Source organism: Myxocyprinus asiaticus, chromosome 4, assembly GCF_019703515.2.
Source record: "Myxocyprinus asiaticus isolate MX2 ecotype Aquarium Trade chromosome 4, UBuf_Myxa_2, whole genome shotgun sequence".
NCBI classification, from domain to species: Eukaryota; Metazoa; Chordata; class Actinopteri; order Cypriniformes; family Catostomidae; genus Myxocyprinus; species Myxocyprinus asiaticus.
The window spans coordinates 21,991,076-22,015,462 of NC_059347.1; the positions used below are offsets into that span (position 1 = coordinate 21,991,076).

Below are 24,387 nucleotides of genomic sequence, written 5' to 3' on the forward strand. Positions count from 1 at the left end.
ATAAAGCATGCATGGAAATGTAACAGCGGTGGTGGTCCGTGTAACATGACACTCGGTGAACACCACCCTGTTGAAAAGGGACAAGACTGCCAACTCCAGAGTTAGAGTCCTTTGACTGGACTAATTTTACTCTCCAGCTCCAACACACCCATACCATCGAACCCAGACTTACTATATGCTATGGGGGTAATTAAATTAAAATAAAATTAGGATGAAAAGCCATTAATGCATGCTGTTCTACAGTCAAACATAAATCACATTTACCTGCGGTTGAAAGTGTTATTGCATGCAAAGCAACTAAAGGGCACTATGCAGAACCCTATCCACTATAAGAGTTTCCAGCTGACAGTGAAATCTCTGAAGCTATATTCATTTTTAACAATTTCCCCAAGAAACATGAAGGTTTTTACCTCCAAATTGCTCACAGATATCATTATGATTTTGCCATTTCTCTATTAGTATTGCATGTAAAATATAGCAGAGCAAATTACCAACAATTGGAGAAATCTTATATCAACATTATATGAAATTTGAAAAGAAAGCTAGAAAATATATGCAAAATGCAGAAGACATTTTCATATTGTGAAATGTTTAATTCTTTAAATAAACATTTAAAAGACGGTACAAACTATACAAAACAACAAATAGAAAACCAATCACAGAATATGTTCATGTAAAAGTAGACATTTCTCAGAAAATGTGACTCGTTTTTACAATTGAGTTTTGAGGAAAAACAAATATGTCTACATGGCAAGATCGTCTGGCAATGATTTCATATATTTTTCTGCTGTTGCCATTTCGTTTTCCGACCTCAGTCAATTCACTCCGACAATAAATAGTTTTGCAAACTATGTACCATATAGGAAAAAGATACTGCTTAGTCTATGGTGTTACACATATCATACATCTCAAACATAGACACTAATGCGGGGACAACCAGATTAAATCCCTGTCAGCTCGGTGGTTTTGCCTAATTCGGCAAAACACATTTCATAAGGTCCAGTACACCACAAGGCAAGGAGAAAAGTATTTCTTCTCAGAATGCACAAGAGGAAATTGAAGACTCCATTTTAGATTCAACCCATCCTGTATGCTTATTCTTTATCATCTTATTGTGTTTTTGAGGGGTAGGATGAAGTTGAGATCTTTTCTCATCTGCAGAACCTGATAAGACTGTAAAGTATTAAAAAATTACAAAACATCAACTCAATACTGTTGCAATAGGCCTTATTTACTAATGAGATCAGGCTTCATTTATTGTTAATAAATGAACACTTGAGTTTTCTTTTTGCAAATGTAACTACACATTCCAGTTGTTCTTCAGACAATATTTATCCCATTCCTTATATCCCTCTTCCTTCAAAGAAGGAAAAAGCTCTGTATGAGAACAAGCCTAAATAACAGTGCATTCAAAGATCACATAGAAAGTTATATTTCAACTTAATTATATTACCAAAAATACATTTGATTAAAAAAAAAAAAAAAAAAAAAAAAAAAAAGCTACAATTATTTTAATTGTTCTTGATAATCTCATAAAATTGATAATCCGTTTACAACTGCAGGGAGTCCAATACTTTTTTCCTGATTTCACGCTGACAAATCTTCATAATGCCACCTTATTGTTGTGAAATACTGGGATGCTATACATTAGCTACATCACTTGTCATGGAAGTTCTGTAGTAAATGTACACAAAATGTAGTTTTAATTACACATAACATGGATTATGTTTATAATTTAAAAAGGCTTACCTCTGTGAATTCTGCTTTAATGGCTTCAAACTTTACTTTCTCATGAACTGCTCTGGCTGTGTTAGTATGGTCAAATGGTTCTAAAACAAGATATAAACATTAATGTTCTTGAGGACCGACAGATATTAATAAAAACAAATCAATTTTTTTCTTATGCTTCCCATTGTGTAAATGATTCACATTTTCTACAGTCTTTCAGTGTATGTCAGTGTTCAACATTTTTTGCATCTGATTACCTTCTACACAGAAGAACTTCTCCCTCCATTCTCTGTTTGTTGGTCTTGGGGAGAGTTTTTGCTTCACGCACAGAGATCACATTATTCTCCCATCTGTGGAAAAAACAATGAACTGAAAAAATATGCTTATGCAATACATACAGATTTGTTTATTCAAAGAAGCATATGCACATATCCAATGTTCTGGGCTTTAAAGTAGGCCATTTAGATCAGGGCCTGCCAAAGGGCCAAAGTTTCACCTGCTGTTGTCAATCTAGCAAAGTGACATAAAGCATGAGACTAGCAGGTTGGTTACATTTAGGTTAAGCTTTGTTAGCAAAACTGGGCCCTATCTATAGGTGAATCTAACAACTAGGGTTGCTCCTGTGGCGGTGCAGGAAAAAATCCGCCCCATCCATGCCCTTATATGGAGCAGAAACTATTAGGCGGAAATGGTAAAAGGAAGGTAAAGATGGAGAAAAGGAAGAGTGGAGAGGATCTAGGAAAAAGAGAGGTCCACGGATTACCTGGGGGTGAATGAGTTCCTGAGCTAGAACGGGTCGCACGCTGTGTTTGGCCGGTGTTAACGCCGGAGTGAAGGGTGTGTTGTCGTTTTCTAATGCTGAAGAGCGATGACAAGTAACAAATTCAGGTATTTCAACTTGTGTCTGCTTCTCTGGAACCTCAAGCTTCTCTGGAATAGTTTCCACTGCCATCCATGGTCAGTGGTAAACACACAACACACCTATTCGCATACATTAACAGCCCCACATTCACATCTCGCTCATTTTGTGTAGCGCTTAGAGTTTTTTGTTTTTTTTAGGGGGGGTGGTTGTTGATACTTTTGAGTGAAAGGAACACTCGAAAATCTGCCGATTTTTATAAAACAAATATAGGTGCAGTAGTCCAGCATCACCGATAGACTTTCAGCTGTAATTTTTTATTTTTTATTTATAACTATATTTTGTCGAACATTGTGCTTATGATTGTGTTATGGATGGGGGAAAAATATATCATACTGAACTGCATTCAGTTTGTTTGTGGTGTTTGATATTTTTATTTTTTTTTGGTATATGTAACTGGTGGTTTTTGTGAGCTATTCTTTAGGGTTTAAATTCACCCAGTTGACAGGCTTCGACCTGTCTGGCACCCGAATTATTTTGTAATTATTTACATTTCAAAGTTTATTCTGGTTTTCGAGCCCGCCACCATTACACTCCGATGTCCAAAATTTTGGCTTTGGTACGATACCAGCCCTGGTACCTCGGTATCGATACTTAGGCAACAAAGAAAAACCTCAGATTTTTGATGAAATTATACAGAAAATGGCTTGATTAAAAGAAGTGCATAAAGTGTTACAGATTCTGTGTTTTCCGTTTAAATTTTTCTGGATTCCATGTTAAATGTTTTAATTAAATCTTATAAATACATGCAGCTTTAATCAAATGAAAATATAATAATTAACAATAATTGAATTTTTTTTAATTTTTTTTTTTGGTAAAATAAAATGCTGCACAACAGAGCTTTACATTATTGATGAAAACATGAATGAAAAAAAATCTGATTACCTCAGGCACAAGGCTGCTATGGCTGAATCACAACATGCTGATATTCAGTACACTTTTGTGATACTGCTTATGTTTTTGTGATATGATGATAATCATAATACGACCGTTTAATATTATACTACTGTTATTATTATTATTGCTACTTTTTGAATATTAAATTTGTATACACTAGTAGTTATATTTTTCTGTCTTCAATTTTCAGGCATAGAGCTTTGATTTTAGCGGGACTTTTATTTTGACAGACGTTTGAGTTCTTTCTTTCTTTTTCTTTTTTTTCTTTTTTTTTTTTTTTTTGACAGGTTAGTCATATCAAGCTTCCCATTAATGCTGTTTTACTCCCGTCATAACTCGCTAGCTAAAATTTCCGAGCTGCCTCAGAGAAGTAGATTTGAGTGTTCACAACCTTTTATACACTAAAGGCACTGCATGAAAACCAAGCACCAGAAGTGTGTGTTGCATTTGTGTGTGCATGCATTATTTATTTAAATGACACCCTTCTGCTTGGTCATATCGAGATTTTTTTTTTTTTTTTTTACTATTTTATTTTCAAATTGTCAGTGATTTCATCTCAACACTTTCACATCTCATAACATTTTGCTAATGGCAACATACTGTAAAATGCTACCAACAAGATTATATTGTACCATTTTAATTTGTTTGGTATCGCGATATTTCGTTAGTACTGTACTGGTAAACTGTGCAACCCTACTAACCACCCCGTTATGTAAACCGTAATCAAAGCATTATGTGTTTGACAACTGTAAAACTGTAAAATACTTTTAAGAGCAATAAAAGTATATTTGCTTGCTTGTTTAGTATATTTTCTTATGTTTTGCCGTAAAAATAAGTTTGATCAATGCTGATTATTTTTGCAATGAAAACAATAATGTTACTTGCTTAAATTGTGGCATAGTACTTCAGGAAACCCAGGAGAAAGTCTCCTAGTGATGACTGGTTTTTAGACACAAAGGCAGGGATATTCCTTGGCCAACTTGACACAAGATGAATGTCCAACTTGGGGTCAAAGCACCCTGCAAAGAGTAATTTATACATCAGTTAAGTTATTAAAACAGCAGCATATTGCAATAAATCATGCACACAACAACAAAAAAACTTATAGATAGATAACAGATGAATTAATAGATCATTTATTTACAGGAGAATCCACTTGAAGGCATGGAATGACAGGTTCAGGAACAGCTAAAGGAAACAGGAGATAAAAGCAAATATTTAGGGCAGAATAACAATGAAAAGCAGCTTTTTGATAAGACAACATCGTATGTACATGCATTTGATCCATTTAAAACAAAATCACAGTTTAACTTACTCTATGCAGGACCATAAGAACCAGTGTGTAGCTGCTCAACGTTCCACGGCTGGCATCATTGATCTGGTGGTGACCGGCCCATTTCTTTATTACAAGAATGATAGGACGAACACGTTTTACAACTGGAATAAAGATATAAAAAAAAAAAACAGCACCATATAATTTCCACAAAGACCTCAATAAGGACCACAACTTTGACCATTTCTGGACTTACTGTAGGCATATGTCCGCAGTAAGAAAGTGTTTCTGATACCAACAGTGTTGTTGAAGTTCAAATCAATCTCCACGCCACTGCAAAAGAATTCCAACAATACTATGGTTAGTAGTTGATCTTTTTAGAAGACTTGCCTTTCTAGATTTCCCAGTGAACAATTAAACCTGTTTGCCTGCTACATTGTCAGTCATACAAAGATGAACACATTCTCCTCATTACAACAGTGTCAATTTGAAGAGCAGAATGACTGTATAATCTGATAAAATAAATATACTAAATCTTTTAGTATTATAGTGTAATTGATCAATGCCAAAAAATCTTCATAAAACTGGTTAGTTCTAGCAAAAGAGCACTTCAGTCTGAATCTGATCAGTAAATGTTTCTCTTTCATCAGTATAGACTGGGGCTGATTTGGTAGATGATAACAATATGAATCAAGAAAGACCTACCTAACTCTGTCCCTGAACTTCAGAATTGGCACTTTTGCTCTGAGCTGAGGCCTCTCTATGTATGCTTTGAAACAAATGCCATGCGATTAGAAAACAAAACAAAGGCAAAGTAACTCTACGAAGTGGAAATATTCAAGAATTATGCATGGTAAGGCACTAACACAGTGTGTAAACAATTTCTGCACAAGACTAAGAATGTACACAGCATCTGTTCTGTGGCTTACATGCAGAGGAATGCATGTGTGGAGATTTTTCTCCATACAATGAAAGTGAATGGTGACTGAGGCTCACATTCTACCTTACTGAACATCTCCCTTTGTGTTCCACGGAATACAGCAAGTCATAAGGGTTTGGAACAACATGAGGTTGAGTAAATAATGACAGTTTAAAAACTACGAACAATTTGTGTAGAAATCATTTGGACATAACACAAAGCACAAAATGTCTGTTCACCAGAATACACTTTTCCCTCTTCAATGACAAGGCAAAGATCAGCATCACTGCTTCGACTACCGAATCCATTTAGCGATGACCACGCCAAGAAGACCCGAGCACCTTGATGAAAGTAAATAAAACACTTAGGCTAGGTTGAGAACAATTTAAGTAATGATGGATTTAATAATTTTGAATGTTAATCTTTTAAATCCTGAATGTGTAATTCCAAAGTAAATTTTGTTATCCTGCTTAACACAGACAAACATTGGGGTCCAACAGTCTAAAACCACTAGTGAAACTGCTTCTATTTGGCATTCATTTCTGATTTAATGCAAATATTATTATCAGATTATTTAATTTTTTTCATAATTTCTTTGTATTTGCTTTCTAATGACAGCATGCACTCGAGCTGGCTTGATTTGAAAACGGTTAAAGAGTAGCTTGTGTGCTTCAGTGGAAGCAGGGCAATCTGCACATTTAGTACAAAATATTTAACGTGGCCAAATTCACAGATTTGCTTACATTTTAATTAGTGACCTAGAATAGTGTAGAATCTTCTTCCTCATTTTACGACATAACTTTTTTTTCACAACTCCAAAATGTTCTGTTTACCTCAAAGTTTGAATGAGAAACATCCCAAATTTTCAATGTGGTTTCAGGCTCCACTGTACCTTACAACCCTTTTCCTTTCACATACAGTATGTACCTCAAATAGAGGTCATGTGACAAAGTCAGGAAACATTTATGTGTTTTATCAGTGTGTTTACCTTATCATTGACTGATGATTGTGGCAAGGTGCTCTGATGGGATCCTTCTCTGAAAGATGGCACACAACCAGTTGGTTTAGTGGCAGCAGGTGGAGAGTCTTGAATAAGACTTGCACGCTGCTCCGGTTGCTTCTGGTCCTGTCTCTGGTTGGGAGGTAAGGTTGGCATTTCTAGCAGGTCCTGGAGAACATCAAATAGACTCTTTAAAACCCTAAAAAAAAAAGGTTTTAGTGTATTGCAATGTATAAAGGCATGAAACACAGTTTCTCTCTGAAAACAAAATGGACATTCATGACTGACACCAGGGTTTATAACTGAAACAAATGCATTAATCGTAATTGCACCATGAAGAATTCTCCACTGTAATTCTCCCACTTTCTTAGATAATGGTGACTTATATAAAGCTCCCCACTCTGGTTTCACATTCTCCCCCAAATTGAGGACATTGCGCCAGGGAGTATCGACTCGATTGTCTAGAAACGTATTGTTTAAGGATTTAACACAACCTTTATACAAAGCTTTTCCAGAAGCTGGCTCAGGACCCATTAACATCAAAACATCAGAGTTTAAGAAAACCCCACTACATTCTTCTAGGTTGGGTAATAAACACAGGTTAGGAAAAGGGTCATCACAGTTTGGATTAATCATTCCCACCGTATAGTCCTCCAGCAGCTTGATTTCCTCTGTTGTGAGAGTAGACCTCCACTTATCAAGTAATTTGGCCACTATACGAGTCAAACTTACCCCCAGACTTCCCACCACCAAGTCAACATTCTTAAAAGTTGGCCCAGCTAATCTTAGTAGTTAGCAGAGTTATTACTCCAGAGCTAAGAAGAATTCCTTCAAATGCAGGAAAAGTCCCTTCATGCGATATCTAGGCATGAACCATGAATCAAGGGTTCCTGCAGCAACCAGTGCAGGGAGCTTGTAATGTTGAGTCTTTGCACTGTGAACAGAGTACATTTTTTTTTTTTTAATTACAGTAAAAAAACTGGTATTTTAGACAGATCCATCTTTTGTGGACTCATCCAAAACAAAGCTTTGTCCAGGCCTAAACCTTTAAAACCCTGCAAAATAGCACAGGTTACAAATTTCCAATTTGAGTCCACTGGTTCAGTCAGAAATCTTTGTACAAATTGGGTCCGAAAAGCCACTGTTATGCTCTGTACATGTATAAGACCGTGTCCTCCTTCTTCTTTGGGTAAATACAAAACAGCATTTGGTACCCAATGCAATTTGTCCCAGAAGAAATCAACTAAAATGTATTGTACTCTTGACAATAGGTCAGGTGGAGGATCAACACAAGCTAATCGATGCCAAAGAGCAGATGCTACTAATTGTTAATGATCAATATACGCCCTTTATAAGACATTTTTGGAAGCAAAAATTTCCATTTATCAAGGCAACCCTTTACTTTTTCAACAACTCCCTCAAAATTCTTCTGCATAAACATTTCATTTCCTAAAAACACTCCCATGTATTTAAAACCGTCCCTGGTCCAAATGAAACCCTCTGGGAGGCTTGGCTTCCCATTGGACCAACTCCCAACCAATATGGCTTCACTTGTAGGCCAGTTTACTTTTGTGGCAGAGATTTTTATTTTTATTTTTTTTTAAATCTCTTCGTATTTCCAACATCAAATCTCTCTGCCCACTAATTAAAACAACAACATCATCAGCATATGCTGATAGGTTAAAAACATTTGTACATTTTGGAATACATAAACCATACAACTCTGTTCTTAACTCTGTAGCTTATTTAAAAGGGGCTCTATTGCCAAAGTATATAACATACCAGACAAGGCACAACCTTGTCTAACACCTCTAAAAACTTAAAAAGGGGTGCATAAATCACCACTGATTTTCAGTATACTTTCAACGTCACTGTACAAAACAAAATTTATCAAAGAAATAAAATCAGAGTTAAAACCAAAGGCTGCTAATACATTCCATCAATAATTATGATCAACCCTGTCAAAAGACTTCTCTTGATCTATTGACACTAGACCAAAATCCACGTTAAGACTCCTTACCGATTACTGATATCCAAGTTATCTCTGATAAAATAAATATTATAAAAAAATGTGCCTCCCTGGAACACAATATGTTTGATCAGGATGGATGACTTGTTCTAAAACTCCACTCAATCTGTTGGCCAAAACCTTGGAGAGCAATTTATAATCGTTACATAACAAACTCACCAGTCTCCAATTTTTTATATCATTTAAGTCACCTTTTTTTGACAGCAGAGTGAGAACTGCCCTACGACAGCTCAGTGGTAGCTGTCCATTGGCTAAGCTTTCATTGAGCACTTACAATAGATCTGGACCCACTTCTAGCCAAAAGGACTTATAAAAGTCAATTGGTAACCCATTAATTCCAGGTACTTTGCCACACTCCATACTTTGGAGGGCTCTTTCCAGTTCCTCCAAAGTAACACCTTGCTAAACTCTAAATTAGCCTCTTCAGAAATCTGAGGCAGATTATCAAGGAAGATATTGTCACTAGCGTTTTCCAAGTATAAATTCACTATTATGCAATTCTTCATAAAAACTAACTGCTCTTTTTCAGATTTCAGAAGAATCTGACAACAATACCCCAGCTTCTGAACACAGGGCATGAATGAACTTTTTCTGCCCATTGTTTTTTCTCCAAATGAAAGAAAAATTTAGAGGGTGCATTCATAAATTCTGGAAACGTGACCTGACCAGCCCCTGTATAACTATATCTAGCAGGTCAGCTAAAGAATTTTTCTTTTCTTTAAGACTTCTAATATGGGACGAAACTCTAGTGACATCAGCAAATTCTTTCATTTCTATTAATTCTCTCTCCAAAGCTTTAATTGCATCAATTTAGTCTCTCGTGACGTTGAAAGCATACTGCTGGCACAACTGCTTAACCTGCGCCTTTGCAAAGTCCCACCACTGCTGTAAAGATTGGAAAGACAGTTTTGTAGTTCTGAAATCATTCTAAAACCCTTTAAAAATATCTTGAAAATGCTTATCACATAACAGATTTATATTCAAGTGCCGATAAGCACTTTTTGGCTTGATAAAGCTTGCAGTTACAGCACACTGTACTATACTATGGTCAGAAAAACCAACTGGAATAATAGAGCAACCCCTAAAAAGACTGATTTGGTGTTTGTAACCATAAAATCTATCTAACCCATGTATATTGCCTCTGAATATGATGAAAATTCCTCCACACATCAAAGATTTCATGTAATTTCATTAATTCGATGAGTCGCTTACGTGATGGCATATGTGGCTCAATATGGTTCCTGTCTAGTACATGTTCAGTACAATTAAAATCCCCACCTAGGATTAACACATCCTCTGAATTACAATTTGTCAAAAATCATTCTTTCAATCGTTCTGGTAGGAACATATACACAAATGAAAACAAATTTTCTTTTTTCAAATTGGGTTCTGATTTTTAAAAGTCTCCCTTTTAAAATCTCTTCTACATGATAAGAACAAGGAGTAAAACTCTTAGAAAATAAAATAGTTGAGCTCAAATATAGGGGAGGGGCATGTCAAATCTATCACCACAACCACCTCAAACCATGGAGGGAGGCGGTGCCTGTAGCCTTGGCAACAGTAGTTCCGGGGAGGGTGGAGCTTGGGACGGAGGTGACTCCCAAACCAAATTCGTTCACCCCGGTCCCTTGTGGAGACCACCTCTCACCATAGCAGCTTACAGACATTGCCCGGTTGCAAGCGGAATTTGCGGACGAGTTTTCACCCCTTCCCGGTCGCACGAACCTTGTAGAGCACCATATTGAGACCACCCCGGGGGTGGTGGTTCGTAGCCGCCGCTATCGTCTTCCTGAACACAAGAAAAAGGTTGTTCAGGAAGAATTAGAGGCAATGCTTGAAATGGGCATAATACAAGAGTCACACAGTGATTGGGCCATCCCGCATTGGATAAGCATCAAACTTGGACACTGCATTAATTTTCCGGTAGTCAACACAGAACCGGACCGAGCCGTCGCTCTTCGGTACCAGAACTACCGAAAAGTGAATGCGGTGTCCAAGTTTGACGCTTATCCAATGGCGCGAATTGACAAGTTACTCGATCGGTTGGGTGCAGCTCAATTTTACTCGAAGGGTGACAAAGGGTAATTGGCAGATCCTTTTAACTCCAATATCCCGAGAAAATACTGCTTTTTCCACACCGTTTGGATTACACCAATTCGTGACACTTCCGTTCGGTTTGTTCAGAGCCTCAGCCACGTTTCAGCGCCTCATGGACAAGATACTCAGACCGCATATGGCATATACTGCCGCATATCTAGACAATATTATCATTTATAGTAATGACTGGCGGCGGCATATGCAACATCTGTGGGCTGTCCTGAGAGCGCTGTGACAGGCGGGACTCACGGCCAACCCGAAGAAGTGCGCAACTGGGTGGGTAGAATTTCCACTTGGGTCACGGGCAGGTGTGTCCACAGGTTAACGAAACCGCAGTGATCGCGGCCTGCCCGACGCCCAAGACAAAAAAGGAGGTAAAGTAGTTTTTGGGGCTGGCCGGCTACTACAGGAGGTTTGTGCCTAGTTATTCTGATGTCACCAGCCCACTGACTGACCTTACTAAAAAAGGGGCCCCTGATCCGATCCAGTGGACAGAGTCATGCCAACAAGCTTTCCTTAAGGTAAAGTCTGCACTTTGTGGGGGGCCGCATTTACATGCTTCTGACTTCTCTCTCTCCCCTTTATTTTGCAGATGGATGCATCTGACAGGGGGCTGGGGGCAGTGAGCTCGCAGGAGGTGGGAGGAGAGAAATGGCCGGTAATGTTTATTTAAAAAAAAAAAAAAATTATTATTTTTTTTTTATCCCCTTTTCTCCCCAATTTGGAATGCCCCTTAGTAGGTCCTCGTGGTGGTGCAGTTACTCACCTCTAACCAGGTGGCAGAGGACAAGTCCCAGTTGCCTCCGCTTCTGAGACTGTAAATCCGCGCATTTTATCATGTGGCTCGTTGTGCATTACAACGCGGAGACTCCCAGCATATGGAGGCTCATGCTACTCTCCGCGATCCATGCACAACTTACCACGTGTCCCGTTGAGAGCGAGAACCACTAATCGCAACCACGAGGAGGTTACCCCATGTGACTCTACCCTCCCTAGCAACCGGGCCAATTTGGTTGCTTAGGAGACCTGGCTGGAGTCATTCAGCACACCCTGGATTCGAACTTGCGACTCCAGGGGTGGTAGTCAGCGTCAATACACCGGTACTGTTTATTAGTCACAAGCTCTCCTTCAGGGAGACAAAGTACAGTACCATTGAGAAAGAGTGTCCAGGATTCCAGAATGGACTTCAAAAACATTAGTCATTATTCTTACAGTTCATACAAAATCTCAGTTTAAACACTGGCCCTTAACACTTACTTAGTTTACTAATTTTAAACCATGACCTGCACTGCACATAAATAACTAATATTGGCATTATATTCATGCTGGTTAGCCAGAGGGGAACTGGCCCCCACATGAGCCTGGTTTCTCCCAAGGTTATTTTTCTCCATTAACCAACATCTTATGGAGTTTTTTGTTCCTTGCCACAGCTGCCTTCGGCATGCTCACTGGGGTTCTAAATACAATTATGATTTAAGTATTTATTTTTATACACAATTTACAGTCATATTTAATTAAACTACACAATGATGACTCAAAGACTTAATTGATATTACAGTTTTTTTTATTTTCTGTTAATGCATGATTTTCTGTAAAGCTGCTTTGAAACGATGTGTGTTGTGAAAAGTGCTATACAAATAAAAATTACTTTACTTGACTAGTGTGTTAGTCAGCTTTCTGAAGATAATGTAATTTTGGTCAAATTCATCCTATTTTCTCAGTGGAAAAATAGCCATCCAAGCAGAGGTATTCCTCCCAATTTCGCAGTAGCTGGTGCGCAAGAGTCATTCACTATATAACCCGTAATCTCCTCCATCATTTTGAACAGTATGTCCTCTCCAATGTGGAAACTCCGGTAAGAGGTAAGCGCCTTGAGTTTGTGTAATTAATCAGTCTGTTGTGTCTCTCAGCTGTGATGAGCCTTAATGCTGAAGTTGTTAGTTTAAAGCTATTTCCTAGCTTTAGTAGTGTAGTAGTAATCCGAGTGATCACATAGTGCTGATGAATGAAAACACTGACTGATGCTGACTCACTTCACGTCACCTAACTGGCTCATATTACATGCAAAAATTGTCTTTTGCCGCTCCTGCTGGCTAAAATATGTAATGTCACAAAATTAAAGGTAAAGAGACACATATAGCTCAACACATATACACTGCTCTTACACTTTAGTTTAGAGCGGTGCGAACACAAGCAGAGTGATACAAACAGTGAAGCGCCCAAGTGCTGATGGTGTGAGACCATCAGTAGAGGAGAACGGGTATGGTTGTAATTTTTTTTGCTTCAGCACCTGTAACTCATGGAATTTTTGAGCTAGAGTTCTCAAACTTTTATACAAAGTACCCACATTTGTTCACTACAAATAGCACCAATTCAAACCTCTGCAAGAATATCACAGACCTCATGAGTTGATGTCAAATACATGGTGTTCCTTTGTTAAAACCTACCCCACTACCGGGGTAGGTTAAAATACATGCTGGGGTAAGTTATAACAATTAGACAAAAGAGGCAAAAACAGAGGCCACACCATGCGATATGCTTCAAAAAGAGGTTTATTGAAGTAAAAGAACAATCCAGAACAATGTCTCTCTCTCTGTCACTGACCATAACTCAAATTGACTCAGGAGTGTGTGTGTGTGTGTGTGTGTGTGTGTGTGTGTGTGAGTGTGTGTGAGTGTGTGTGTGTGTGTGTGTGTGTGTGTGTGTGTGTGTGTGTGTGTGAATTTACTAGAAAAAACTTCCTTAACAGTATGTATGCTTAATGAACACTCTACTACAATGTACATATGTAAAGAAAATGTAGGTCTAAAAAAAAAACAGTGTGTGTGTATTCTTAATCAGAGTCACAATGGTGACAACTGAATGTTGGTAACCCTGGAGTGCAGGCTAGGTGGGCCCAGAGACAGCATAGGGCACATTTTAGCCACATTTGGCTTAGAGTTGCCAAATGACTCCATACAGACAACACAAAAGTTTTCTGTAAAAAAGAAAGTGAAATAGAAAACCTGAGTACATAGACACTTCAATTTGTCTGGCACCTACGCTAGTATTCAATTCTACTCTGTTCTCCAGTGGCTAACCTGTCATATGCTTACCTCACGTGGAGTCAGTCCATAATACAGGTCTGCTGCCTGAGTCAAATAGTCAGCTAACACTTCCTCCTGCACCTCAGAGAAAACTTTGTTGCTGCTCCTGTAACCTATGCTGGGAAGATCAATGGACCCCTTCTGCTGTAATTTGCAGTATCTGTTCAGTGTTACATGGCAGATTCCATGTGCCTTCGCAACTGATCTGACTGACTTGCCCTTCTTTGTGACCTCATCAAATGATTTTTTTTTTTTTACAACATTGGCAGGCACACCACTGTCTGTCTCTTTTCCACTGCCTAGGCATTCTGTAAAATTATTAAAATCAAGAAAGTGCTCTTAGTTGTATGTAAGGGGATGGTTGTAACACTTTTTAAAGATGTGTTAAAACCCACCCCACCCCTGTCAGCCATTGTTTAGCTAGCTGTATTAGCAGAGTTGTTTGAAATTATAAGGGGAAAAATGCATCACATTTTGCCTGAGAAACTACTATTTAATCTAATGTAAGTCATATGATTTTATCTGCAATAGTACTAAATCAAATATAGTCTTGGTCAACAAATGTACTTATCTCAAAATCAGTTTTGTCTCTATAGAATCTGCATGCGCCTGTTTCCAGCCTTGACAACCACCATGTGGGATCGGGGAGGAAGTGGGTAAACACTAGTGATGTTCGGTTTGTGAAGGAATCGTTCTTTTGAACCGGTTCTTTTTAGTGAACTGGATGAACCAGTTCACCAATTCGGACTGAATCGTCTGAAACAGTTTGCGACTTGAGTCAACACTGATCCATAAGTTACTCAATCAAAACTCACTTTCGGAGGTTCCTGACAGTCACTACCACTCGAAATGAGCCAATAACCTGGAGTCAGGGTTGGGGAGTAACAGAATACATGTAACGGGATTACGTATTTAAAATACAAAATATAAGTAACTGTATTCCACTACAGTTACAATTTAAATAATTGGTAATTAGAATACAGTTACATTCAAGAAGTATTTTGATTACTGAAGAGATTACTTTGCATTTTAATTGTCATTTGTTTTTCATTTAATATTTAGTCCTTTCAGATTGAAACATTTATAGATATAAATGATGCGATCCAATGTGCATTTGAACAGTGGTGAAACACTTTCTTATGATGTGTTACATTCATACGAGCAGACAGAGAAGTATGTTTGAAGTAAGTTTGGAGCAGAAGAAATAGAAACAAAACTTGTGTAAATTGTCAGCTTTATGCTAAGCTAAAATGCTATTTCTAGCCATTTTACATGCACATGTTACCAGGCACGATCATATTTTTTTATCAAGAAAATACACGTTGGATCATTATTTCTTTTTTTCTAGTAAGACCTTTGATATTAGGGGAAAAATCATATTCTTGATAATAATTTTTGTATTGTTTTCCTGTAAAAATATCTAAAAATCCTTAAAACAAGATCAATTTGATTTTTCTTGTTTTAGAAACAACACTGCATAAGATATTTAGGTTTTTCAGAGAATGTATTTTTAACATGTGTATTTTGTCTTACTGTACTGGCAGAGTTTTTATAGTCAAAACAAGTGAAAAAAATCTACGAGTGCTGAAGAAGTAATCCAAAGTATTTATAATACGTTACTTACCTTGAGTAATCTAACAGAATACGTTACAAATTACATTTTACAGCATGTATTCTGTAATCTGTAGTGGAATACATTTCAAAAGTAACCCTCCCAACTATGCCAACAGTACACTGAACTGAGAACAGTAGGCTATCTCGAGTTGCTGCCTGAAACTGTGCATGCGTGTATCGAGGGTTGGAGTGTGTGAGGACGAAATGAAAGCTTCTTATGTATAGAGCAGCATATAAGGATAATAACACACAAAACATTCTGGAAATACACTACCGGTCAAAAGTTTTGAAACACTTACTCATTCTTTATTATTATTTATTTTTCACATTTTGGAATAATAGTAAAGTCATCAAAACTGTGGAATAACATAAATGGATTTATGGGAATTATGTTGTTACTAAACAAAATCCAAAATAAATCAAAACTGTGTTATATTTTAGCATCTTCAAAGTAGTCACCCTTTGCCTAGAATTTGCAGACATGTACTCTTGACATTTTCTCAACCAACTTCTTGAGGTATCACCCTGAGATGCTTTTTAAACAGTATTGAAGGAGTTCCCATCTATGTTGGGCACTTATTGGCTGCTTTTCTTTATTATTTGCTCCAAGTCATCATTTATTTTTATTTTTTTTTTATACAATTTTAGATTTATTATGAAATAATTTAATATGGTGGCACAATTATATTTTTGTCTACAAAACACATTTCAAACATTTAAGCCTACGCCTTCAGATCAAAAGATTTTTAAGATCATGAGAAACATTTCGGTGAAGTGTTTCAAAACTTTTGACCGGGTAGTGTATGTTGTGTCATAATTGTCATAGTGTTATCAACATTATCTGGTCGCAAAAATTCACCAACATTACATTGACAGTCGAGAGTCTCTGACAGCTCGCGAGCCAGTATACAGTACACACTGAACTGAGAACTGTCTCTTTTGGACATGTCCGCCGAGAACCGATGAGCTGCTGATTTGGAGTACAACAGTTCTCGAGTCACCAATACACTGAACTAAGAAAACAGTTTGGAATCGGAGTCTCGGACATGTCCGCTGAGAACCGATGAGCTGCTGATTCGGAGTACAACAGTTCTCGAGTCACCAGTACACTGAACTAAGAAAACAGTTCGGACTCAGAGTCTCGGACATGTCCGCTGAGAACCGATGAGCTGCTGATTCGGAGTACAACAGTTCTCGAGTCACCAATACACTGAACTAAGAAAACAGTTCGGACTCAGAGTCTCGGACATGTCCGCTGAGAACCAATGAGCTGCTTATTCGGATTATAACAGTTCTTGAGTCACCAGTACACTGAACTAAGAAAACAGTTCGGACTCTGAGTTTGGACATGTCCATTGAGAACCGATGAGCTGCTGATTCGGAGTACAACAGTTCTCGAGTCACCAGTACACTGAACTGAGAAAACAGTTCGGACTCGGAGTCTCGGACATGTCCGCTGAGAACCGATGAGCTGCTGATTCGGAGTACAACAGTTCTCGAGTCACCAGTACACTGAACTAAGAAAACAGTTCGGACTCAGAGTCTCGGACATGTCCGTTGAGAACCAATGAGCTGCTGATAACGAGCATGCGTGAACCGATGACTTGAATGAGGGGAATCGGACTTCCCATCTCTAGTAAACACTGAAATGATCATATGACTCCTATCTTATCCCTGATTGGTGGAATTGGTGGCGTTACAACTCTCCCCATGTTACAACCTTACCTGGTCTCCCTTACTCATGGAACATCTCTCGTCCAATCAGATTCGAGGACCGGAACCAACTGTTGTATATTAGTGAATTCAAATAATCAAAACACGCAGTGTCCCATGGTTATTTGTCCAATTTCCTATTTTTAACTTGAGCATTAAATCGAAATTACGAAAATCAAGTCATTATTTGTTTTTTAATATTGATTTTGTAAACAAATCATGAAATAAGTCGTTTCTTGTTTTTCCGATTTTGAATTCCTAATTGAACATGAAATGAACGAATGATACACGGATTATGTGAACTATGATAATGATGATTGTATAATTCTATTATTAAAAAAAAGCGCTAAGTGTCTTTAAATGGCAAAGCAGTGTACAGCGCGTACCAGGGGGCGTTGTTTTGGGATATTGTGTAGTGTGTTATTATGACCATGGACTGACAGTAGATTCATCTGTAGAGCCACACGCCCACCGAGAGAGAGAGAGGGGGACTCTTCATACACCTCAGCATTAGCCCACCTTTACATCGCCTTCTTCTAGAAATATCATAGGCGCATTTTTTAACCACAAAAATGCGAGGTGCACCTGTCGTGTGCCAAACCAGCTGAAATTAGGTAGTAGTAGTGTGCAAATCGCCGTGGGATTCATCCAGCGCATCTGACAGCCTACATTGCGTGTGAGGAGAGGCGCAGAATGCCGCTGCTCATAATGTGACGGACTGATGAGCGCTCAGACCGCATCTAAAGCCGCTATATTCAGCGCTGGAAGAAGAAACTCGTCAAATAGAAATTTCATACAGTCTCAGGAGGGGGGAAACAACGACATGGGGTAAGCTGTTTGTTATAGCAAAACGTAGGAATTTGCTGCCAAGAGCATTGTCGTTTTATTCCCGGTTTTATGAGGACGGGGAATATTATCGCTTGGCGGAACATGAAAGCCTTTAGTGTCCTTTACAGTATGTACGTCTGTTAAATATTATTAATAAAAATACTCCATTATAATTGTTAAATGGAAATATAGAAGGATGTGCAGTTTATAATTGAATAAAATATGTTGTGAGATGCACATGCATATCTGATATTAATCGCAGAAGCTGAAGTGCTTCATAGTGCACAATTAGTTATTTATATATTAACACTTTCTAAATAAATATAGTCCTATTTCATTAAATTGGGGTGACCAGTCTTGACCATTGGCTGAATTTCATTCTGAGGCAACCTACTGGTCAGCTATGTTTGATGTTGTTTAATGCAAGATGACAAAAAGCATGCACTTTGTGACAGAACATTACCTTGTAATTTCATATATTGATGTACTGCGGTGCCAAGGGCCTTTAATCTAGCCATGCTTATGTAATCCACATTTCAACAGTACTCCACTGCATGGGCACATCCTAATCAATACAATTGTGTGGCCAGTATACTGGCACATTGACAACGGATATATCTGTATGTGTTACTGGAATTTCCAGAGCTCAGCCGGAGATTGTCCTGACAGATATTAAATAAAGGTGACCCTATACTTGGGGATTCAAATTAGCTCAAAGGATCAATTTGCTTAGGTCAGTACATGAACTAAAATCTTTTTTATTTCTAGCCCTTATATGTATAGCTATTTATAAATCAGATTTTTTTCCCACTGGGTAGTCTGTGATCACTGTCTTGGTTATCTTTTCAGTTTATTGAATAATTACACCAGGATTTGTATAATTGGGGTGGCAGCATAATAAATAGCATAATGAAAGCAAAGTCTGATATTAACTTTAATTGCTTCTTCATTCTTAATCAAATCCCCCCTCAAGGGCCATTCAGGGAGTTTATTCCTCAAGAGAAAACTATTCCTTAATTCCTACTCAATTTAGTTGCGCACAATTCAATTTATTACATGCTACAAATGTTCGATTGGTAGTATGCCTACTATTAAGTCATTACTGAACAGCCATTGCAACTGCACTGATTCATTATTGGAGGTTAGAGTCCCATGATAGGGGCTGTTGGGGCTTTTCAAAGGTTCTGCCCCCTACTGAATACATAAGAAAATTTAAAGTAATAGAGAGATGGAATTGTGCAACATGATCAACGTTTTGCCATTTCTCCATTTGCAGCTGAACAAAGAAACATTCCTGGCTCCTGTCTTTTAAATTACAGGTATCAGGAGTAATTCAGGAAATAAATATTGTTTAATGATCAGCGATCCATTTTGCGGACAACAGTTGTCCAAATCCAATATTAGAATACTGGGACTTTAATCAAGTCAAGTGTGACCATTACCAGGTTATGTAACAGGCTCCTTATCCATATACAGTACGATTTGTCCACTTTACGCACACACACTATTACAGATCACTCAAGCTTGAAGTGGAGTAGAAGCTTTCATCTTGATACTTTAATATCTGTTACTTTATAATTATCCTTAGCCACCAGTGAAATACTTTTCTATAATGCAGTACTTTTTTACGTAGTAATTAGCTTTGGTTCGAAAGCTAGCTTTTGCCAAGTAAGCAGATGTTAATGTATTGAATGGATGGAAGAGAAAGGTGTAGATTATTGGTATGGTAGACATCAAACCTGATGGTGGTGGGTTGTTGAAAGTGGGTGGTGTGAAATCCTCTCCCCATAGTGTTTATATAGGTTGGTTTGGCTGCATTTGGATACCTTATGTAATTGACTCTATGTCACTTGTTCTATATTAACAACTGAAAACTTTAACATTTAAGACACTGTGTACAGTCTCATATTTGGGCTATTATAGAGAGCTATGGAATTTGTGATCAGTCATGTTTAAATTGAGCAAACAAAGGTGTAATAATTGCTTGTATCAACATTTTCAAGCATTTCACCCTTTCAGATTGCTCTGAGGATTTGTGTTTTAAAAATGTTTTAGAATGAGATCTAGTTTTCCTTTTCTAAATTCAGGCCCTTTCCTCCAATCTCTTTTTCTGCGTGGGTGGTTGACATTTAACCATGAAAAGATACTGTAGGAAAAAATCTTTGCAAACAACATCAAATCATGTAGTTGTGCACTGTTGGCTGTGTAAGGTACTTGAATATTCTGTATTTTAACCTAATTCTGTAACATTATTAGCTTATCCTTGAACCTGCCATATTGGATGGTGTGAAAGATCATATACTGGTTAAATATATACAGTTAGAAGTATTTTTTTCTACATTTTAAGCATTCTGTTGTCCAGTCATAAGTCTTAAATCTAGTTTATATTAAGCTGTTTTATTTATGTTAATAAAAAATGAACCAATAAACAAATGTACAGTGCATTTATTAAATAAATAAAATGTCACAGTGTACTGTAGAAGTATTTTATTTAAACTCCTTTAGAATAACAGATCCAGCGAGTCTCAAACAAAAAGCCATGGGTTTAAAATAATAAAAAAAAAGTTCATTATAACAATTAAAAGCTTTTATAGACTATGGAAATGAAGGGATGTCACATGTTGTTGTTTATACAACTAGATTGCAGTTGCAGCTGGTTTAATTGACACTTATGCTATATTACACTTAGCAAACCTCCAGATTTGTGACGGATGCTCTGCTTCCAGTCCGTTTGGCAGCGAATTGTCCATCAGTTGAACCCTACGGAAATGGTTGTTTTGAAGGGCCCTTTAAATCAGATATTTTTTTAGCCCTTCAGTTTGGAACGACCCTTCAAAATGGCAGCCATGATTGTTCCCCCTTCAAAGTGCCCTTCAGAGGCAGATTTATCCCGTTTGGCATGCAGGGCCAGTTTCTGGGTCAAATGTCCACAGAGTGGTGACAAAAGTGAGTTTTAAGTGAGTTTTTTTAGTTGTCAATGATGTAATACAGTGGAGAGGAATGCATACTTTATTAACTCTTATTTATCCCCAAACCCCAACCCTAAATCTAACCATCTGTAAAGTACAAATGTAATCTCAGAGGGAAAATGGAACTGATTTGGAACTGAATTGATTATGTGAACGTGATTACTGGATTCACAAACCCAGGTCTGTGACACTGCTGACCCAACATGCATTCAGTTCCAGCACAGGAGGAGGTAGGCTAAAACTAACTTAAACTGATGCAAAAATGTCTGATGGGAGATGCAGCTTGTCAGTAACTTGTAGAATGGGGTTGACGTCAGGGTACTAGCAAATTCGGTAGCAACAGGTGGTGTGGTAGGGAGTGGTGGTGGTGTAGTGGACTAAAGCACTGAACTGGTAAGTGGAAGGTTGTTGGTTCAATCCCCACAGCCACCACCATTGTGTCCTTGAGCAAGGCACTTAACTCCAGGTTGCTCCAGGGGGATTGTCCCTGTAATCAGGGCACTGTAAGTCACTTTGGATAAAAGTGTCTGCCAAATGCATAAAAAAAATTAAAAAAAAAGTAAACTTCCTGTGTGATCATGTTGAAATAGCTCCTTAAGAAAACATTAACACATTTTGTACAGTGCATTTACTCTATGCATGACCATTAACTCATGGACTTGAAGAAGCATGTCATGCAAACCACCCATCTATGATGAATGCTGCAGAATTTGAATTTAATTTAAATGCTAATTATGTAATGAGCCTTTGATGCTCTTCAGAGATCTTCTGCCTCCTCTGTGCAGCGTAAGCACTTCTCTATCTGCCGAGCTCCAAACTTCGCAACTCCCTCGCTCTTTGAGTCCATGTATGCTGCTCCTCTTCTATCTCCCTGCGTATACACATTTCTGAACATCAGCCCAATGGCAGCTGATTAGAAGTTTGCTAATGTAATAGAATATGGTGATTAGCTGTCCTGGGAACAGGAACAACAAACCATCTATATCTGTGGTTGGAATATTGCCCCTTCCCCCATCATTGTTTCCCCTTCTGATCCTATGATTTGATAAGCAGGATGGGATATTAGAGTATATTAGGATTGAGGGGTGTTATCTGTGGAATTGTGTCAGAGGAGTTTAGGGTTTGTGAATGGTATGGAAAGCCTTCATCTGCTGATGGATGCAGTAGTGGTAACAGATGCTCTTTGACATTCATTTGAAGCCAGTGTCTTTTAGAATAGCCAGTACTGAGATTTGAAAATTGAATTCTGGTCTGAGATCTCTGCAAAACATTTCTCTTTGGAATTACCTGCAACTTGAAGGTGATATAGATATTCTTTGCCCATTATCCAGCCTCCCTGTTGAAGAAAAGCCTAAACTTGTTTGCTGGTTTTAGCTGAACTTTCAGCTGTGTCAGGCTGGTCTGTTTACTAATTTCAGAGGGGTTTTGGGCATCTGTCAGTTGGTCACACAGGAAGAACAGCTGACCCACAAAATAAACCAGCTGAGCACCAGTTTGGCCAGGCTGGGAGACCAGCCAGACCAGGAGTGTCAAACTCATTTCCTGGAGGGCCACAGCCCTGCAAGTTTAGTTCCAGCCCTGCTCTAAAATGCCTCATTGTAATCTTCAAGCACTCCTGAAGACCTTGATTAGCTGCTTCAGCCGTGTTTAATTAAGGTTGGAGCTAAACTCTGCTGGACTGTGGCCCTCCAGGAACCAAGTCTAACACCCCTGAGCTAGACCATCTTAAACCAACTAAGACCAGCACACAAGCTACGGCTACAGCTTTTTCAGAAGGGCTTGTCTTAATTTTATGGATTCCCTTTAGAACAGCTAATATTGGCAATAATTCTGTATTTTGACCACTGGCAAATTCAGTCTTGGCTTTGTAAATACTAACTACAGTGTCACTTATGAGGGTAAATTTGTAGCTGTGAGAACTAAGAATGAGAAACAAACAAAGTCCATTGTAAGAATTACCTCAGCTGACTGGGACACAATAATGATTGTTTTTTATTAGATTGTTGTCGTTTATTCCGTCCCGCTTGTGGTCCACGTGCCTGCCTGTGTATTGTTGCCCAGGTAGCAATAACGTGCACATAAGACTAACCTTCACTGTAATCTGTTTTTAAACCTGGCATCCAATATATGTTTGAAAGGGCTTTTTGACTTTTGCAATTCACTATTTTTGTCATTAAAACCTTGAAATAGGCTCCAGCATTGTATTAGATGGGTAGCATTGGTTGGATACAAGTTGGGATGTTTCTGAAATACCACATCTGCTCTTGGACTCTGCTCTATGGCATTTTATATCCTTACCTTCCTATTTCTTTGATTATCAAATTGAACTAGCCAGTCTGGAAAAAGAGTAATCCCTAGTACGCTCTTAGCGTCATCTAACATGTGTATAGACATGGTTGCAGCAGCAAAGATCAGGTCAGTAGGGGTGGGATTGCACAGATTACTGCGTCCCTGACTATTTTTAGGCTCATCTCACACAGTCCAAACTAAACAGCTGGCATTTCCATATCAGTGGAGTGTGTTGAATGGTTGCCTTGCACTCTTGAAGCAGGGCACCAATGTGTCTGACTGGGTAGAGCAGACCCATGTTCTACCTGTGTTCAACTGATTGTGGTTAGAAGCAAGATGGAGGCCAGAGAAATGGTGATTCGTCTGCCCGGTCGTTCCAGTGTGCCTGACGACATTGGAGAGACCACGGTGCTCAGGCACAAAGAAGTTCACCACTTTTTCTTCCTACCTTTCAGGGAGCAGCCCATCTACAGCACCCGGGCACATGTCTTCCAGATAGACCCCAACACTAAGAAGAACTGGATGCCCACCAGCAAGCATGCGCTTACTGTTTCTTACTTCTACGACAGTACTAGAAATGTATACAGGATAATCAGCCTGGACGGATCAAAGGTAACGTAGTCTCTTTTATTGCCATGGATTCATATGTATTGTTAGGACTGCATGCTCATTGCTTGCCAGAAATGTAGGGAAATAGGTCCTTTAATATGTTCTTCTTAATTTGGTGGAGATGAAATGATTGTCTTTGGTCCAGCAAAAGCATCTCATGATCACTAATAATGCTTTCGCAATGTTGCAACTATTGCATGTTTGATGAATTTGGAAGAACTGTAGCTTTAGCCTCTGCTTTTTTAGACTTTATGATTTTTCATTCATTCAGCAGGACCCTTTTATGCTCAAGAGGTTAGTGAGAGTGCAGAACTGACCCGGTAACAGAGTCTTACTGTATGCTAGATATATCTGTCAAACATATTCCCTTGGATAGAAGTGGATTAGTTCACTGTCCCTGTGGAGAGAAGGATGCAC

General features: G+C 38.3%; 1 protein-coding gene and 1 pseudogene across 3 annotated transcripts in view; one reads left to right on the forward strand and one right to left on the reverse strand.

Annotated features, from left to right (window-relative positions):
- Positions 1 to 1,104: 1,104 nt before the first annotated feature.
- On the reverse strand, positions 1,105 to 6,892 carry LOC127439717 (poly(A) RNA polymerase GLD2-like; annotated as a pseudogene).
- A 10,864-nt stretch (positions 6,893 to 17,756) lies between these two features.
- LOC127436474 (homer protein homolog 1-like) overlaps positions 17,757 to 24,387 on the forward strand; it is a 32,894-nt gene continuing 26,263 nt past the window's right edge. For 2 of the 3 annotated variants that reach the window (XM_051690650.1, XM_051690669.1), the window contains exon 1: positions 23,599 to 23,973. In XM_051690650.1, the coding sequence (XP_051546610.1) occupies positions 23,698 to 23,973 (276 nt within the window). In that variant the 5' untranslated portion in view covers positions 23,599 to 23,697. Of the gene's footprint in view, positions 18,104 to 23,598; positions 23,974 to 24,387 lie in introns of those variants that run through there. The other variant, XM_051690660.1, reaches the window with a different exon arrangement.